Here is a 19,079-nt window from a genome sequence, read left to right on the forward strand (position 1 = left end):
TTACTTTTTTTAAAAGTATTTTTTTTATGAATGACTTTATATTTATTATAAGATGTTTAATAGGAGTAAATATGAAAATATAAAATTAGTTTAAAAGTATGTAATTATTTTATTGAATGTAAGATTTAATTAAAAATACTTTATATTTTTGAATGAATTGAGTATATTTCTTATGTTTTTACAGTATTACTATTTCTCTGAAACTTTTTAAGGAGTAGCTTTTTTAAACGTTAATGCTGTAAAATAAATATCCTTCACAATTAACGCCAGCACTTTTTTGGGGGGGGGGGAATTAACCCCCTGAACTTGAAACAAATGTATTTAAGCCTTCAATGCTAAAAATTATTATTTTCATTAGAAAATAATTTCAACCTCTCATAAAGATAAAATATTCAGCCAGAACTCACACGTGGACTTTTTGAGGAGTTAACTGCTTGAGAAATATACTTGATCGGCTTTTCAAAAGCATGATTATTTAAACCAAGCAAGCTCCAAATTTACATGTTCTGCGATAGTGCCCTAATAGACTAACACAGTAACAATGAAAGTGTGCAAAAAATATGAAAGATCTGTATTTAAAAAGAGAGAGGGAGAATGACAATTAAGACCTTATAAAAAATTAAAAAAGCTAACATTAAATCAAGACCTCTTTGCTGGTAAAAAAAAAAAAAGACCTCTTCAAATGTCTAGGAATGATTTAAATTTTAAACTCATATTTAATATATTATAGATCCTAAACAATTAAATTTAAAACAAGTTCACTCCACCATTAAATAAAAACAAACACTCATTATTTGTTTTAAAAATGAAATTCAATGTGTAATTTTTTTCAAAGGATAGTAGAAAAGAAAGGGAGAGTCGAATTAGAGAAAAATTGCACATCTAGCTCATTTTTTTTAATGAGAGATGTTTGTTTTAATTTAGTAGTGGGGTGAAATTGCTCTAAATTTAATTATTTAGAGTTTATAATGTACAAAATATAAGTTTATGATTCAAATTGAACAGTAATTCTAATATTTGTATAAAGTCTTACTAATTCATTTGTTTTCAATAACATATTCTTTAAGTTTATTTATTACAATTACAACAAGGCAATCTAATCCGGATTTATTCATTTCAATCATTTATTTAGGGCAACACAATATATAAACTTTTTTTTTTTTTTCAATTTTTTCCCCTGGAGCTAGCGACATGGCACGCACCCACAGACAGTGGCTTGTGATTACACACTAGTTTACACCTAAGCTCCTGAAAGTCATATTTGGAGACGCAGGCCCGCCTGTGCAGTATTATTTTTCTTGCTATCCAAGCTCGTTCGTTCGCTCCTCTTGCCTTCGCAGACTTTTGTTAGCTTTCTCTCTAAGAAATATTACCCTATTTATACTCTCCCCACCACGAATTCCTCACTTTCTTGCTTCTCCTCAGTTACAGTTTCTCCATTTTCATCACTGATCTTGCTGGATTCTACGGCATGCATCTCTACAATGCATGGCTTCCGCCGCCTGTGGCTGCTCAGACCGTCAAGGAGCGCGACTCCTTTGCCCGCGTCATCAGCGCCGTCAAGGCCTCCTACAGCCCTGATGATCCCGATTCGGTCTTCTCAACCCTCAGATACATCTCCGTCCTTGACCTGTTAGTTCTTTACTTTTCTTCAATTTGTGGTTTAAATCATTCATTTTCTTTTCTTTTCTTCTCTCAGTGTTGATGTTGCTTCGACCCAATCAATTTATGCAATTTCACTACATTTAATTCGTTCTTGCGACTTAATTTTTCTTCTTGCTTGTTCAACTGCTACTTGAGCGGCAGCGGGTGCTGTGTTAGTTGTGTAAGGATTTTGAATTGAGGGATACTGATTCTTGGCGTGATCAAAGACTATCAAGATGGGATAGGGAAGTGCTTGGTAGATATCCGTTTCAACGTTAACCGAAGGGCGTGATTTTGTGAGATCAATGGCCATGTTATGACTTTAGAAGCAAGTTGCATTATGCAGATGGCTCGACTGAAATAATTGGGGTGGGGAAGGGGGATGGCTGGGACATATTGTTTCTACTCTTTATTCTTTGTTCACCTTTTCTGGTATTTTGTCCTTAATAATCTCGACTGTTTTGAGGCTATTTATTTGTGCAAAAGAGCAATCCGATAAAGAATGCTTACAGTTAACTACAATTTCATATATGAGTTGCACAATGATTTTCAATAGCTTATAGTCCCTTTTATTCATGACGGTAGCTATTGGCTGTGCAATTTAGTTTCTTATTTCTTGCCTGCTATGATATTGATGGGAACCAATTCCAGAATTAGCATTCAAACACATAATAATCCACAGTGTGCAAGTCTAATGATTAAGCTACAAACAGTTATGAAAATGAAGGAAAAGAACGTGGATAATACAAACAGACACATAAAAGGACCTCTAGCATTCGAGATCCTAGAGAACTCTCCTCACAATTGCCAAATTCTTACTTGCCTCTCACCGACCTTCACTCCCTATATAGATATTCCTGCTGATAGAAGAATATTCACTCTCGCTCTCTTGCACTGCATTTCACACCTCACAAGCCTTGTGACTTCGCCTTGGTCCATTAACTATGGGCTGTCAGATATCTTGTAATGTTCCATCTGGTAATGATTTTATCTAAAAATAATTTACAACTGAACCAAGTGCCAACTTTTTCACTCATTGCTTGTTTCTGAATGGAATTAGTGGATGGATTGAATTCTAATTTTTCTGTTGGTCATGCAGTTTCTTGAAGGCGAAGAGTGAAGTATCTTTGGAAGATGTCCATGCAGTTATTGAGATGGGCCTAGAATTGTTTCACATGGCCCGTAATAAACTTTATGCTCAGGTTTGTCGCATGAATTTTGTTGTTTTCTTTTCTCACATGCCCTCATTTCTTAGCTGGTTATCATATTTTTGTCTATTAGGTTAGATGGGGAAATTTAATAGTCAGACTTCTCAACAAGTACAGGAAAAAAATTACACTAACTGTTGAGTGGCGGCCTTTGTATGATACATTGGTTCTCACACATTTCAGCAGGTACAAATCCAAATTCTTGCTGTTTCAGCTTTAATTTGCTTAAATTTATCTTCTAGTAACCTTAATGTGTGATGCCAATCTCTGTAACCTATGATTTATTGATAAACTAAAATTGAAGACAAGGCAAAAGCAACAAATTCTGAGGATTCTCACCATCATACCACAAGAGATGCAAGTCATGTTTGGCATTTATTTCCATGTTATCTTTTTGAATTTCTACTATTGTATCCCTAAAGTCTGAACTATCTTGTATGTGGTAATTGATTTATAGATATTAAATCTGAAATATTGGGGCATTGATTTTGGAGTCTAATACTGTTGCAGAAGTACAGGGCCAGAAGGTTGGAGATTAAGACAGCGCCATTTTGAAATCATAACTTCCCTTGTTCGTTCTTGCCGAAGGTTCTTTCAATCGGGCTCTGCTGTTGAAATATGGTCTGAGTTTAGGTGAGTGCTCTGACATGATTTAGCCATAATGTCAAGTGATCTTGATTTGTGAGCGATTCTCTTTTAGTGTTACTAAATTGATGTTAGGCTAAAATAAAGTAAATGATCAATTATCAATGTTTCAATCAAGCGGAATCATAGCTGCATGCTTGTTTAGATATTATATTCTATTTTTTTTGGTCAATATTATATTCTGTTTTAATGACTTTAAAAGAAATGAGTGAATATTGGACTTAGGCATGGAATTTTGGATCAATGGGCCTTTATTGGAAGTATGAATTTTTTTCTCACCATCTGCTGTAGCTTTATAGAGTTTTTGTAATTGAAAATATATCAATTTAGTTATTTCAGGCTCAATCTTCATGCATACTTATATGGTTTTTTTATAGCTAAAATGTTTGAGCTATGAGTGGATACGTGGTCACTGTGAAGGGAATTGCCATTAATGATACTGCTTCATAATTTTGGCGTCTGTAATTTTTATAGGAGTTGATAAACTTAATAAAATATGTTGAAAATTATATATTTGGACCAATCAAATTATTGGCTTGCCGTGGCGGTTATTTATATTTTTCTTGGGCAAGAATGAACTGAAGCATTTTTACTCTTAATCCTTTTGTTTTGGTTCACGGACAATTTGTAGATCATTATTGCAAAACCCTTGGCATAATTCCGCCTTCGAGGGATCTGGCTTTGCAAGACTCTTTCTACCTACAAACTTGGACAATCAGCCATTCTTCTCACAGTAAGAAGCGCATGTGTGCACATTTGAGGATTTCATTCGTTGTGGTTACTCACTGACTTGTTGGGATATTAAGTTTTATTATTGCCCTGTAGTGATTGGATTGAAGAGTGTATAGAGCTGTGGGACTCTATACCAAATTGCCAATTTTGGAATGGTCAATGGGCAGCTATTATAGCTCGTGTTGTAAAAAATTACCACAATGTTGATTGGGAGTGCTTCTTGCCTGCACTTTTCGCTAGATACTTAAACATGTTTGAGGTAAGCATATAGATTCTTCAAGCAATGTTGCCATTACTTTTTTTTTTTCAGACGTTTTAACGGTTGGTGCAGAGTGATGAAATTTATGAGGAAGTAGATGCATATTGTTGGTCTCAAAGTTGATTTTAACAGTTGGTGCAGACTTGATTTGAAGCTTGTGTGAACATTTTTTAAAATTAATTTTGGTAACCTTATTTTTAATTGCAAATTAGATTTTAATAAGCCAGCATTTAAAAGATGTTATATGACAAAACTAGTTATGTGTGTTTTTGGCATTGTGGCATGAATAAATTCTTGCATTTGACAATTTCTTGGGCTTCACTATTATGATTATTCAGTATATCTGGTGGTTTTCCTGCTGCATTTGGCATATAGTATGTTTCCTTAAGTTTTCTCCTAACATTTTTTGCTTTATGAATTTTTTTTGGGGTCAATTTTTCATGTCTTTTTTTTTTGGTTATAGAATTTTACAAATGTTTTAATTGAGCTTTTGTTTGCGTAAGTTTATGTCATATGTGATGCAAAACTTTATAATGTTATCAGAAGCAATCCCATACACTCAAATACTTTTACTTCTGCAGGTTCCAGTTTCAAATGGAAGTGGATCATACCCCTTTCCATTGGATGTCCCAAGAAACACAAGGTTCTTGTTCTCCAACAAAACTGCTACCCCTGCAAAGGCTATTGCAAAATCAATTGTGAGCTGATAAGCTTTGGTTTGTTTTTATCATTGTCTTGTAGCAGGTTTCTGACTTTAAGTGACTTTTCTGATACTGCAACTACAGGTGTATCTATTAAAACCTGGTAGTTCAGCACTGCAGTACTTTGAGAAATTGGTCAACATCTTGGAACAGTTAGTATATACATATTTTATTGCTCCAGGCATGCCTTCTTTTCAATTTAGTCATTTCCACAGTTGCTTACTGGCATCAATTCTTGTAGATATTATCACCCCTCAAATGGTGGCCGATGGACTTACTCATTGTCGAGATTTTTGTTCCATTTGGTGATTCAATTCCAGAAGCGTCTACAGCATGAAAAAGAGTAAGAATCAATGTAAAATTGGCATCTGCTCTGCTTATTCTGTGTTGTATTTTATGCAACTAATAATGTTCTGTATAGGAGTGTAAATGATGGCAAACAATCTGAACAACATCTTGGAGGATCAGAGAGAGCGTTCTTTGTTAATTCAGTGCTTAAGTTAATTGATCGAGGTCAATACAGCAAGAATGAGCACCTCTCTGAAACTGTTGCTTTTGCAATTCCTGTATTGTCATATGTGGAGCCTTCGTTGGTTCTGCCATTTGTGGCCTCTCGGTTCCGAATGGCTCTTGAGACGGTTAGTACAACTATGTGAATTTCTTCTTTGGTTGGAATACACAAGTTATACATGTGGTGAATGGCTTATCCGAAGCATTAGTTTTTTTTTTTCTTGATAGAAAATGTCACACGATATGCTGCTCAATTCTGATTAGCATTTTTCTTGCCCTTTACCTTGGTTCTGATAAAATTCTTTGTCTGGCCAGATGACTGCCACCCACCAGTTGAAAATTGCTGTTACGTCTGTAGCACTTGTTGGGCGTTCATTATTTTTTACCTCTCTATCAGCATCCTCTTCAAAATCAGTTGATCTTGGTGGTGGGGATGACACATTCATGGATCTTATGGCAGTTTCATTGTCCAATGCATTGCTTGGCATGGATGCTAATGACCCTCCAAAAACATTGGCTACCATGCAACTAATAGGTTCCATCTTTTCCAATGTAAGGGCAAGGATTTCTAAGCTGTGTTATGAAGTGGCTTACATCCCATTGAAAGAAAAAAAATTAATCTATTTACCCTGTAATGGCAGTTGGCTTTACTGGATGATAAAATTGATGATTTGTCATTTATGCCAATGATTCACTTTTCTGAGTGGCTGGATGAGTTTTTGTGCCGTCTATTTTCCTTGCTTCTTCACCTGGAGCCAAGCAGTGTTATGTAAGTTGATGTTGGAAAATACCCCATTATCTTGATCATAAATTTAATCAGCAATAGTTTAGCTACTGTTTCCTTGGATTTTAAGCAAGTTCAGTTTTTTACATCTATAATTGGACAAATAATTTCTGTTGTGTTAGAAATGAAGGTTTACACTCATCAGCAGCATCAGGAACCTTTCTGGTTAATGATGGTCCATACTACTTTTGTGTGCTTGAAATCCTGCTTGGAAGGCTTTCAAAACCACTGTATAATCAGGTATCGACGTCCGGCTGCGTATTGCTGATATTTCTTCATGCTAGAATTTCTGGGCGGATTTTTAATTTTATAATCTTGAGAAATATCTAACAGGCTTTGAAGAAAATTTCCAAGTTTGTAAGGACGAACATTCTTCCTGGTGCTATCGGAGAGGTTGGACTTCTTTGTTGTGCATCCGTTCATTCAAACCCGGAAGAGGCAGTTAGTCAAGTTGTTGAGCCAATTCTATTATCTGTAATATCTTCTTTAAAAGGAACACCACGTACAGGATTTGGGGGAGGAGGGACTTTCAATGCTTCTGCTTCATCCAAGGTACCTTGTTTTATCAGAATTGGTTATCTTTGTTTTCAATGTTGTGGTTGGATTCTCTTCAAAGTTGAGAGCTTTTTTTCCTAGGTTAAATCCACACTGTCACCAGCTCTTGAGGCTGCAATCGAGTATCAACTAATGATATTGTCAGTTGGCATCACATATGGAGGCCTGGCACTTCTTCGCTGCAAGGATCAATTGAAAGAAGCCATCTTCTTGGCTTTTGATTCACCTTCTTGGAAGGTCTTACTTTACTGCATTTGATTAATGCTTTTGAAGAAGTTTGCCATGTTCTCTGCTGTAGTGTTGAATATGTACATAATAAACATGAAATTTGTTAGTTCTAGAGTTCCTGGTTGCATATATAAACTCTGTTATTGTTTCTGGGTTAACGACAGGTTAATGTGGCTGCTGATCATCTTCTTCGATCCCTTCTTGGGAGTCAGATTCACTATTATCCAGTTGATCAGTATAAGTATGTATACTGTCTGCAGTTTGCTTGCTATTGCTATTGTTGTTACAAAGTTTTGTCTGTGATAGAAATGTTATAATTTTTGTTTTCTAGGTGCATTCTTAGTCACCCTGATGCTGCTGTTCTTGAAGAATGGATCAGCACAAAAGATTATTCCAATGATGAAAGATTGATTCCAAAATGGCATATTCCATGTGATGAAGAAGTACAGTTTGCAAATGAGCTTTTAGACATTCACTTTAAGTCAGCTTTGGTTGATCTTTTGAATATATGCCAAAATAAAATCCATACTGATCAAGGTAAAACATGCTAATTTCTCCCAAGTACAATTTCCTATTTGAGTAATACTTTGATTGAGTCGGAAGACTAATGATAATTTTAGATGTTCATTTTGTGGAAATTCTGCACGTGGCCCCTGAGAATTTTGATTGTCATTTCTGCTTTTATGCGTCACTTTCTAATCTCAAGATATACATTTCATGAAAAAAAAAGTTTGGATGTTTGTGCTTTTTGAAGGAAGTTCTTGTTATGAATATATATTAAAGCATTGTGACGCACACGGAATGTAATTTATTGTGCAGGAGATGAGAAAGAGCACTTGAAAGTGACTCTTTTACGTATAGTATCATCATTGCAAGGTCTATTTTCTTGCTTGCCTGATTTCCTTCCTGCCTCCAGGAATGGAATGGCTGAGGATTCAGACCATACTTTTTTGCTTGCTGGAGCGACTGGTTCTACTGTTGGTAGTACTGCTCTGCGAGAAAAGGCTACTGAGGTTGTTCATGAAGCATGCAAGTAAGGATCGTTGTTAAATTCTTTTTTCCCTATTTGTTTAGCCTATATACTTGCAATTATGATGATTTCCATTAATCTTTTTTTTTTGTTCTGTTAAAGATATGTACTGGAAAAAAAATCTGATGACAGCAGCTTGCTGATACTAATTATTCGTGTTATGGATGCTTTAGGAAACTATGGTAATGAGCTCCTTCTGGATGAATTTCAACATATTATTTCAAATCCAATTTCTCTATGCACAGCTGAACTCATCCTGTCCATTTTCTTTTCTGACATAGGTAGTTTGGAGTTTGATGAATGGTCTAGTCACAGACAGGCTTGGAAGTGGGAATCTGCGGCAATTAGAGAACCTCCCATTAATTTCATTGTATCATTTCATTCTAAGGGAAAGAAAAGGTGATACAACTTTGATTCAGTCTCTTGATCACGGCAGTTATTCATGAAGAACTTGGATTAAAACCTTGAATTTTACTTTTGTTCCAGACCTAGGTGGGCACTTATTGACAAAGCATTCATGCACAGTACATGGAGATCTTCACAAGCATCCTATCATCTTTACCGTATGAGTGGGAATTTCTGTCCATCAGATCATTTGACTCTTTTGATGGATGATCTTTTAAATCTCTCTATGCATAGCTACGAAACTGTCCGCGTGTGAGTAAACAAGACATCCATGGCTAATATCTTACTGATCAAATTTATTTTGCACATTGTGATGTTTCACTCAGGATTGGGATTGTTGAAGTTGATCAGATTATTACTATATCTAATGAACCGAGAAAGGATAAAGAATTCATTTTAAGGAGCACAGATAGCCAAATGAAATCAGTTTAAAGAATTGGCTTTTGGACTAATTTATTGAATTTAGCGTGATGTCTTGAATTGTCCACTATGGAAAAAAATGACTGCCAAATTGTGTGATAAAATCTAGAAAGCATGGACAAACTTGTTCTTAGGCATGTCATGTGTCTGATGTTGAGCCACCACAACGTTGACAGTCATCTGATATGTATGGACATATCAATATGAAATTTTTTTCCTTTTCAGCTCAAACATGTAACAAATGAGGCTTGGATGTAAATCACGGCTCAGACATGGATGACCTTGTAAAAAATAGGACAGGACCAAGAAAAAGAAAGATAGAATGATTGACTAGAGACCCCATCTTTAATGAGATAGTTCTTTGTTTTTTTTTCCTTCGGGGCAAATGCGTACATGAATAATATCAAGTATATCCCTGTTATCATTACTCATGAGTGATGGTCTTATTTATTTCATTTTTTTTATTTAAGGGCACTAGCCGCCAGAGATATTTCTCATCTCAAAGATGACATTTCTCATTAATTCCTTTTTAACATTTCATTCCTTTCTGCATACCGAACAGGTTGTTAGGTACTCCTGCATTCCAAGTAGCTTATAAATAATTGTATGTGTGAGTAGAGTCGTATTTTTTTAGTTTGCACAAGGCAAATGGAAAGCTGGAAACTAATTTTGGGAGCTTAAAGCTGCTGGTCAGACTAGTCTATTCAGTGGCTGCAATGTCTGACTTTAACTGATCTTTGAAAGTCTTTAATAAATGGTGTCTAAGAAGTATAGGATGCTCTTATTTGTGTGTCTTGGTATGTTGATATTTATTTTGATCCTCTGTCCTTTGGTTGCCTCGTCATAGCATTGGTATGCATTTTAGTGTTATCTAACATGCTTCATTCATGCCATTGCAGTTCTTATAATGCCTGATCAATTTATTTACATATTGTCAGGTTTGCAGGAAAATCTCTTATTAAGATGATCAAGAGATGGCCTTCTATGATTTCAAAGTGTGTTATCACACTTACTAACAACTTGCGCAACCCCAATGCAGAGGAATATGCAGTGCTGGGTTCTTGTTCAGTTCTTTCCTCACAAACAGTCCTCAAGCATTTGACAACGGTGATTGTTGAGAATTTGTTTGTATTTTTTATATTCTTTTAGATGGTGAATAAAGTTTATTTTTCTGACTTTTTTTGTTATGACAGGATCCAAAGGCATTCTCTTCATTTATCCTGGGGATTCTTTCGAGGTATTCACATTTTCTTTGCTTCTTGGTTTTAATTAATTTTTGTGTACCATGTAGGATAATAATTTCTTCTCATTTTCTTGAAGTTCACATCATGAATCTTTGAAAGCCCAGAAAGCAATCAATGAGGTAAACTTTATTCCGTGTCACATGATTACTGTTCTTTGTGCACTTTTTCTTGTTTAACATCGCATTACTTTGTACAGCTCTTTGTAAAATACAACAACCACTTTCCCGGAGTATCTAGAAGCTTTTTCAGGATGTCAGATAATCACACTAGTGGACCAGATTTCTCGGATTTGGTTTCTCAGATTGGCTCTATGAGTTTTGATTCTACTGGCTTGCATTGGCGGTATTTTTCTAAATATTTGTCTTTTTTTCTTTCTTTCTAGGTGCATTTTTAAAAAATTTATTTTAGTTTGCATGACCTTCCACAAGTTCAAGAGATTATGCCTTCTGTTCTTAGATTCTTGAACATTTTAACCATAGGATTATTATCGTTGTTTTTTCAGGTATAATTTGATGGCTAACAGAGTTTTGCTTCTGTTGGCTTTGGCCTCTAGAAGTCACCCAAGTTCATCATCTAAAATCCTGAGTGAAACTGCTGGTATGCATAGAATCTTGTATGCTTTGCATCTTTCTCTTGTTCTTTTATTTATTCCCTTGTTTGAAGTGAATTTTACTGACATGTCCCATGATCTTTGTGCCGTCACTTGTTTAGGACACTTTCTCAAGAATTTGAAAAGTCATCTTCCTCAAACAAGAATACTAGCAATTTCAGCTCTTAATACACTGTTAAAGGAATCTCCTTATAGGCTGTCTGCTGGTGAGAAATCTGTTATTTCTAACGATTTGCAAGGCAATGTCAAGTCATCTCTAGAAGGAGCTTTAACTCAAACTTTTCAGGAAGAGGGGTTTTTCAATGAGACATTAAATAGTCTCTCTCATGTTCATATAATAAGTGATAATGAAACTTCATCTACAAGAGGAGGTCCTGGTGATTCTAGTTTCCAAAGCCTAGCAGACAAAGCCATAACTCGATTCTACTTTGAATTTTCATCTTCTTGGCCACGTACGCCCAGTGATACCTTTATACAACGTGATTGCTTTTACCCAAATTTTGCACGCATTTTTAAGCGGCTAGTACAAGAATGTGGCATGCCTGTTATATTGGCTCTTAAAGGTGCATTAGATGAGTTTACAAGTGCCAAGGAGAGGTCTAAACAATGTGTAGCTGCTGAAGCACTGGCAGGTGTGCTACACTCTGATATTGATGGTCTATCAGGAGAATGGGATAGTTGGCTGATGCCCCAGTTACAGAATATTATTCTAGCACAATCTGTTGAATCACTTCCTGAGTGGGCCTCTTGCATACGATATGCAGTTACTGGTAAAGGAAAGTATGGCACTACGGTTCCTCTATTGAGGCAGAAAATTCTAGATGCTATGATGGCATCCTTACCTCCAACAGTAGCGACCACTGTAATAGTTAAGCGATATAATTTCTTGGTAGCTGCACTTGTTGAAGTATCCCCACAGAATATGCCAATAACTGAAATCCAGCTCCACAATACACTTCTGAAGGAAGTGCTTGATAATATGAGCCACTCATCATCCCAAGTAAGAATTCCGTTCACTCCAGATGTTCTGGTAGTCATCTATTGAATTTTGAAGTCCTATGAATCTTATTTGATTTCATAGAACTTGATCTCTCCCTAGGATCCATCCACGATGGGAGGATAAATGGTATTTCTTTTTCTTTTTCTTTTTTCTTTTTTCTTTTGTTGATAACAGAGGATAAGTGGTATCACATAGGCATATAATGTTTTGATTCACTTAATATGTTTGACTGCATAAACGAACTTACATAACACCTTTAAGAGCATATTTTTTGTTATAGAAGCCATGCTGATATGCTGCAAATAACACACATCAGTATTAAATTAATTCATACTTTTTGTATGCTTTTAAACCTTGTTTATGCAAGTAGAAACGCACTAAGGCTTTTCTGACAGAATTAACATCCTAAAGGATTACATTCTAATTTGCATTAACTACATAATGTGCTCTGTATTGTCTGTATACAATGATGTTAATATTACTGATCAGAAATCCGTATGACTTGACTGCATCATTGAAAGCTCTTTCAGAAACCATTTCAGAAGGGGAAAATTGACATTTTGTCTATTGAACAGGTGAGGCAAGTTCTAGGTATCACCCTCACAATATTGTGCTCTAACATTCGGCTATATCATTCAAGTCATCGTGATAGTGCATATGATGAGAGACAAAGCAATCCTGATAATTTGTTAAAAGATGCAAGATGGGTTCAGTTTCTTCCAGAGCGAGCTGCTGAGGCAGTTGTGAACATTCAGGATACTACCCAGTCAGACAAAGGGGTGAATTCTACGGATATAAATCTTGAAAATGGACTTCTGGATGGTGATTCACAAGATGATATAAAATGGATGGAAACGGTACTCATGGCTGCAGGCACACAGTTTTGGTTTTACTTATAAATCTTTTGCTGATCGTTTTTCTATTTTCCATTTATGTAGTTATTTTACTTCATCTTCTCATCATTGAAGTCTGGGAGATCCTCATATCTGCTTGATGTGATTGCGGGGCTTCTTTATCCTGTTATTTCCCTGCAGGTTTGCCCCATATTTGTCTCTAATTATAATTATAATTAAATATTTCTTTTGATTCTTAGTGCTATTTGTTTCATTATAGCTACTTAATATTCTTTTGTGTGTTTCCAATCGTGTCAAGTCTTAGGACATTGAGCTTTGACATCATTGTATGGAGGCCAATTTGGTTGTTAGAAACCCTTTGTATTTTTGTAGGAAAAAGCCCCAATTTTTGTATGATCTACCTTTTGTTATAGAGCAGGCTTACATGTGAATATTTGTGGTTGGCATTTTTTTACCTGGATCATTACTTTTTGTTCTTTACCCCTCTCTGGTTAAACATTTTGGGGCTTTAGTCTCTGTCAATTCTATACCTGACTTGCAGCTCCTTTTATATTCTTTCTGCAATTGAATATTGAGCCACTCTTTGCATTTTAGGGTATGGCTGGCGGTTGGCCATTATTCCTGTGATACAATACAAATGCTGAATCAGATTTTTTGGCCTCCCTTAAATTAGTTTTACCAAGAGCACATTATTTCTTGGGTTAGATGTAGGATGGTATATATATCCGACCTGGGCTTATTATTCTAGTCAATGTAAATAGACCATACAGCCAAATTTAGAATATCAAGGCTTTTGTAATATTAAACTCTGTTCATATTTAATGACCATTCCCTCCCTTTTTCTTTTTTTCTTTTTCCTTTTGGAGTAGTTAAATACTATGATGGTTCCACTGCTTTATTATTTGGTCTGTTATTCAGCAATATTAAAGTTTCTTTTTTATTTTTCAAATGAAGTGTTATATGTTATGCAAGTAAAAAAAATTAAAAAAAAATCTTTCTGGTGTAAAAGATGAGAAGATTTTCGTGCTAAAGTAGGGTTTGGGCAGATTAGATAAAATTTTAAACACTCATTTTCTCACACCATTCTTTCAATACATAATTGAATGGTTTTGATTGCCCAAAAAAAAAAAGACTGGTTTTGAAAAATATTGGCATATTGAAATAGATGCGTGATGCTATTGTTACATAATATTAATATGGCAGAGGCTGTCTTGTTTGTTGTTTTCTCAAAACTTGTGCGTGAGATTTATATTTTCCACAATTTTGAGATTATGGGCTTGCTTGAAATTGTTTTTGTTCTATTGTTTTGAGAACTGGTATTTTGTAAAACATATTCTAAGGGAAAAAGAAAATGAAAACAGGTGTTTTTTGCATTTTTTCTTGCTCTTTAGAACAATAATCTCAAAACACTTAAAAAGTGTTTCCGTTTTTCTATTTTCTAGAACAATAGTTAGTTTTTTTATTCTTCAAAATGCTTTTTAAAATCACGTTATCAAACAATTTTATTTTTATTTTTTTGTTCTAGAGAATAGAATACTGTTCCTAGAACATATTGCCAAATGAGCCTTGTATTTTGGTATCACCTTCATTTACTAATTAATTAAATCAGGAGATGGAATATGCTGTGGACTTTTAAATGCTTATCATTGCAAGACTTATTAATGGCAACATGCTTCTTTTGCTGTGGATTCCTGTACTTGTGATAGTGTTTTACTAAAAATGTTATTATATTCCTGAATTATTAAATTCCACCATGATGTGCAAAGAAAGGGTATTGGGTTTTTCACTCATGGCTAATTTTATTTGCTTTTGAAGGAAACATCAAATAAAGATTTGTCAACATTAGCCAAGGGAGTATTTGAATTGCTTAAATGGAGTGTTTTCCGGCAACCTCACCTCCAAAAGGTTGTCTCAGTGATTTTATCTGCTGCAAATGATTCCAACTGGCGAACTAGATCTGCTACATTGACATATCTTCGTACTTTCATGTATAGGTATGATAATTTTGTGAGAGTTTGCTTTGTCAGGGCAGATTTTTCAGATTTTATATAGCTGCTTTGTGCTTATGGATATCTAGCTTCAGGTGTAAAAATCCTTACAAGTCATGTCACTTACATCCATGCTTTGAAATATGAACAACTTGTACTTGATAGTTAGTTTTGTTGACTGATAATTATTTTCACTCGTATAACAGGCACACTTTCATTCTCCCGAGTTCAATGAAACGGGATATTTGGAGAACTGTAGAGAAATTGCTTGTAGACAACCAAGTTGAGGCAAGCACTTAGCACAAAACCTATATGAATGGCAATGTAGAGTAGTTGGTGCTATCCCTTGTTTAGTTAGCTTGCCCCTTCTTTTTTTGAGAACCAGGTTGTGGAAAAGATCAATATCATCCACCTAATCTTCTCCGATGACTTATGTTTGAGAGTGCTTAAACTTTAACTATTTTGTTCGTCACTACCAGTATGTGTGTGGTTCCTCATGGTTACAGAATATAATCTTGCATATAAGTAATGGACACCATATCTTGACTTATGCTGTGTGCCTTACTGCTGTTTTCCGTCTCTATTAGATTTTAAAGAGTGGTATTATTTATATCTTATTTTGGAAAACTTGATCCCCTGTCTAGGTAAGAGAGCACGCAGCAGCAGTCTTAGCAGGCTTATTGAAGGGTGGAGATGAAGATCTAGCTAAAGATTTCCGTGATCGAGCTTATGTTGAAGCAAATGTTTTACAAAAGAAAAGAAGGATGAGGTTGTCCTTTTCTCCCTTTGTTCTGGGATGTGGAGTTATGATGTCTAAGAATTATGGGCCTATGAAAAATCAGTGCTGGCTTGTTGTCTTTGAATTCAATATGTTATCTCTTTTGCATGGTCTTGTGAAATTATCTGTAATCCTAGCTGTGGGCCTTCAAGAAAAACTATTAGGTAGTGTTTGGATTGGAAATTTAGATTTAAAATCTCACATTGCAAATCCGTGTATTTAAAATTATTTGTTTGAGTAATTTAAATAACAAAAGTTAATTTAAATAACAAAAGTTATTACTATTAGGTAGTGTTTCGAGAGTGTATATGGAGATTTGAAATAATAAGGTTGTTTAGAAAGGGTTTCAAATTATGAAGAAATTAAAATAAAATTTGGATTTCCATAAATTTTTGAGTGTCCAAATAAGGGATTTGGCCCAAATCCAAATCCAGATGTATCTAAACATAGCAGTAAGGAAAATGCATTATTTGACTTTCTCTGCATGGAGACGCTGTGGGGTTCACTTTTAATCTCTTGGCGTTTATGACATGGAAGATGATAGCATCTGCAGTATTTCTGTCCTTTAGATGCCTCAAGTAACATATATTAACTGATTGAATAGCTCTTATGACCTTGTCTTAATTGGTCATGTATTTAGTTCTATTTCTTTGTAATTTATGTCCTGTTTAAGTATTTTGGAAATTTTCTGTTGCAGAAATGCAAGCTCTGGTTCATCAGTAGCATCAGTTCATGGTGCTGTACTAGCATTGGCAGCTTCTGTTTTATCAGCCCCTTATGATGTGCCCAGGTTTGTTCTGTTGAAGGAAATAATATCCTAATATAAGTTAGCTTTTTTAAAGACGTTGGAAGGAAAAAGTTACATATTCACCCATCATTTTCTCTCTCTCGCCCAATCCGTTTTTCTTTTGCTGTTATCTTACTTCAACTAATTCGTTTCAGCTGGTTGCCTGAGCACGTTACATTGCTGGCTCGCTTTAGTGGGGAGCCATCTCCTGTGAAATCTGCTGTAACAAAAGCAGTTGCAGAGTTCAGGCGGACTCATGCAGATACTTGGAATGTTCAGAAAGAATCATTTACTGAAGAACAACTTGAGGTAACTTTTTAAAGAACCAATCATATTTCTTCCTGTGACTCATGAAATTTAATTATTACTTACTGTTTATTTTCAAAGATTCTTCTGATTTATATATTTTATTACTGGCAGATTCTGGCAGATACATCCTCATCATCATCGTATTTCGCTTAATCCAATATTAGCAAGAAGTGGTTAAAAGAGTACTGAAAATATAGGATACAAAGTATGTTTTCCAAATTTTTTGTGTATTTTTAGTTTGTAAAAATAGCCATTATCTACATTTGTATCATTGATCATCTTCATAGGCAGCTTATTCTTTATTTCTGATGTTGGACTTTTTTCCCTTGTGTGTTCTGTGATCTTTCTTATACCATGGGATCAATTAGATCTTCTGACGGTAAATCCCACAGAACACACTGCGCGTTGAATAAATTGGATCTATTTCTAATTTCTTTTGCAGTGTTAGAATCATCTCCATTTTCTTCCTGAAGTTTTTCATGTAACTGGCCTTGTTGATCCATGGCTGTGCATGTACTTCCGGTACGCACACTTTGGCTCCATGGCGATCCATCCCCTTCGTTGGCAAACGACACCGGACTAAATTGAAACCCAGGCACTGTAGGGAAGACACTGCAAGTCCCCTCAAAATTAGCAGATGTGGCTGCAGTGCAGTCCCAAGGTTTATTTGAGGTTATCATTTCAGGTTCTTGCATAGCCTTGGATAACCCAAACTTAATCTTCTCAGTAGTGTCATCCTTCTCATCAGGTTTATAGTTAATTAAAGAGGCCATGTTATTCCCCATTTCTGCAGTGGGGTGTTGAGCCTGGTAGTTAATCTTCTTCTTAGTAAGAAGATGAAGCACCTCATCTTTGAAGCAGCCCAGTGCTGCTTCAGCAAGGTGAGCTGCCTGTGGGGGTGCCAATGTTGTTGCAATTTCAGCCATCAGGTGGGAGAATGGCTTGTGGGTCACAGGGTCGATCCCCATCCCTGAAAGTTTCTTCTTCAGCTTGGTGTTCCAGTGGTTCTTGACGTCATTATCAGTGCGGCCTGGCAGCTGAGCTGCTATCAGAGACCATCTGAAAATTCATTAAGCCGTTCTGTTAGCATTTATTCATCTTTTTGGGGCTATTTAGCATATATTCGTTCTAGTGTTAAAAGATTAAACGTGACCCCTTGAGCTACCAGAACCTATTGGATGCAACATAGATTTTTATGGCTTGAAAGGTGCTAGGCATAAACATGGTTCTATTCTCCAGTATAGCGGAAGTTTCATTATGGCCCTTCTGCTTTTGGATGAATTGATGTTGTCAATCAATTTTCAATATGTTGCAATAAATGTCTTGTGTTCTGTCGCATTTTGTACATGCGAGAATGCGAATTAACTCGCAGTGTCTGGTCGTGAAGTGAAATTGAACACAAGGCAGGTGGTCTCCTTTTCCAATCTCTTCCTCTGCCCTGTGCAAGTTCACTTTATGAACTGTCATATAACCCGTCCACGGGTACTAATGGAAAACAAATTCCCGAGTTCATGGTGTTTCTGGGGACAACATGAACGTGAGAATACAGGCATCTAATAATACCGTGTTACAAAATTGAAGGACAAGATTGTTTCATTTAAGTAGAGACCAAAAATCTCCTTGGTTTGGATGGGGATTAAAATGAAAAGGAAAGAATATTAGAAGGGGAAGTGGCCAAAAATAGTATTAAAAAAAAAGGTATTATTTTGGCAGTTTTTTGTCCTAGTATTCTTTTCCCTTTATTTTCCTCCATACAAGCGTTAGAGTTGCATGATAGTCAAATAGAGGTCAAAGACGGGGGTGATGTACCGGTTGCCAAAAACAGAGTGAAGCTTCACAATGGTTTGCTCTTCTGCATCTGAGAATTGACCATGCTTGAGATCAGGACGAAGGTAATTAGTCCACCTTAGCCTGCAGCTCTTGCCACACCTCTGGAGGCCTTCATCAGAGCCAAAATACAGTGAGTTTCATTGTAGACATCAGTAAGAACAAGACATGATGCTAGAGGCAAGACAAGACTACAAACCAGCATTCTTAGGAATGAGGCGCCAATTCCTGGTGCCATGTTGAGCAATGTAGGAAGAGAGCTTGTTATCTTCCTCAGGTGTCCACTGTCCTCTTTTAACGTTATCCTTCTCGCAGCATGGAATACGACCCATATCTCTCTACCTTTTTTTTCAATTCAAATTTTCTCTTTCTGCTTGCTTGCTTGCTTCAGTATTTGAATTGTTTGAGGGAAAAAGAAAAGGCGAGGAGTATTTGTTGGGGTTTGTTTTTTAGGCTTATATTTGGGGTTTGGTCTGTTATACCTTTATATATGGAGTGAATGTACATGGGTGAAGAGAAGAGAGGAGCATCAAAGAGGCATGAGGAGATTAAAGAATTCAA

At 35.8% G+C, this 19,079-nt stretch overlaps 2 protein-coding genes across 3 annotated transcripts; one reads left to right on the forward strand and one right to left on the reverse strand.

Moving 5' to 3' along the window:
• The first annotated feature begins 1,277 nt into the window (after window positions 1-1,277).
• On the forward strand, window positions 1,278-17,125 carry LOC129318115 (proteasome activator subunit 4). Of its 2 annotated transcripts, XM_054962693.1 has the most exons (35): window positions 1,285-1,632; window positions 2,744-2,846; window positions 2,926-3,038; window positions 3,363-3,485; window positions 4,129-4,230; window positions 4,323-4,488; window positions 5,070-5,186; window positions 5,274-5,341; window positions 5,431-5,532; window positions 5,611-5,827; window positions 6,015-6,251; window positions 6,341-6,468; window positions 6,606-6,723; window positions 6,817-7,035; window positions 7,120-7,275; window positions 7,431-7,507; window positions 7,598-7,803; window positions 8,086-8,299; window positions 8,399-8,478; window positions 8,578-8,695; window positions 8,783-8,953; window positions 10,060-10,228; window positions 10,315-10,358; window positions 10,442-10,484; window positions 10,562-10,707; window positions 10,868-10,962; window positions 11,077-11,975; window positions 12,551-12,832; window positions 12,914-13,009; window positions 14,645-14,823; window positions 15,024-15,105; window positions 15,462-15,586; window positions 16,293-16,385; window positions 16,538-16,691; window positions 16,803-17,125. In XM_054962693.1, exons 1-35 carry the CDS (start codon window positions 1,472-1,474, stop codon window positions 16,842-16,844), a joined length of 5,445 nt encoding a protein of 1,814 aa, XP_054818668.1. In that variant the 5' UTR covers window positions 1,285-1,471; the 3' UTR covers window positions 16,845-17,125. The 2 variants fall into 2 exon arrangements, 1 of the variants encoding a protein (XP_054818668.1); XR_008595163.1 differs by lacking the exons at window positions 12,914-13,009; window positions 14,645-14,823; window positions 15,024-15,105; ... (2 more) ...; window positions 16,538-16,691; window positions 16,803-17,125 and having other exon boundaries at window positions 1,278-1,632; window positions 11,077-12,101; window positions 12,551-12,689.
• On the reverse strand, window positions 17,028-19,074 carry LOC129318117 (transcription factor MYB80). The gene is made up of 3 exons (XM_054962695.1): window positions 18,718-19,074; window positions 18,501-18,630; window positions 17,028-17,750 (listed from the first exon to the last, which is right to left on the reverse strand). The coding sequence occupies exons 1-3, from the start codon at window positions 18,848-18,850 to the stop codon at window positions 17,039-17,041; spliced, it is 975 nt and encodes a 324-aa protein (XP_054818670.1). The 5' UTR covers window positions 18,851-19,074; the 3' UTR covers window positions 17,028-17,038.
• Between the last annotated feature and the right edge of the window lie 5 nt (window positions 19,075-19,079).

Source organism: Prosopis cineraria, unplaced genomic scaffold (assembly GCF_029017545.1).
Source record: "Prosopis cineraria cultivar Desert tree isolate PC_DT_omini unplaced genomic scaffold, ASM2901754v1 PC8, whole genome shotgun sequence".
In the NCBI taxonomy this organism is placed as follows: domain Eukaryota; kingdom Viridiplantae; phylum Streptophyta; class Magnoliopsida; order Fabales; family Fabaceae; genus Prosopis; species Prosopis cineraria.

Excerpts from the sequence above, each read along its gene's own strand:
- LOC129318115 (XM_054962693.1), top strand. The coding sequence starts at position 1,472 with ATGCATCTCTACAATGCATGGCTTCCGCCGCCTGTGGCTGCTCAGACC. Across the intron at positions 8,954-10,059 it reads AGCTACGAAACTGTCCGCGT|GTTTGCAGGAAAATCTCTTA; the intron begins GTGAGTAAACAA and ends ACATATTGTCAG. Across the intron at positions 10,963-11,076 it reads AATCCTGAGTGAAACTGCTG|GACACTTTCTCAAGAATTTG; the intron begins GTATGCATAGAA and ends TCACTTGTTTAG.
- LOC129318117 (XM_054962695.1), bottom strand. The coding sequence starts at position 18,850 with ATGGGTCGTATTCCATGCTGCGAGAAGGATAACGTTAAAAGAGGACAG. Across the intron at positions 18,631-18,717 it reads CCTCATTCCTAAGAATGCTG|GCCTCCAGAGGTGTGGCAAG; the intron begins GTTTGTAGTCTT and ends GCTCTGATGAAG. Across the intron at positions 17,751-18,500 it reads CACTCTGTTTTTGGCAACCG|ATGGTCTCTGATAGCAGCTC; the intron begins GTACATCACCCC and ends ATGAATTTTCAG.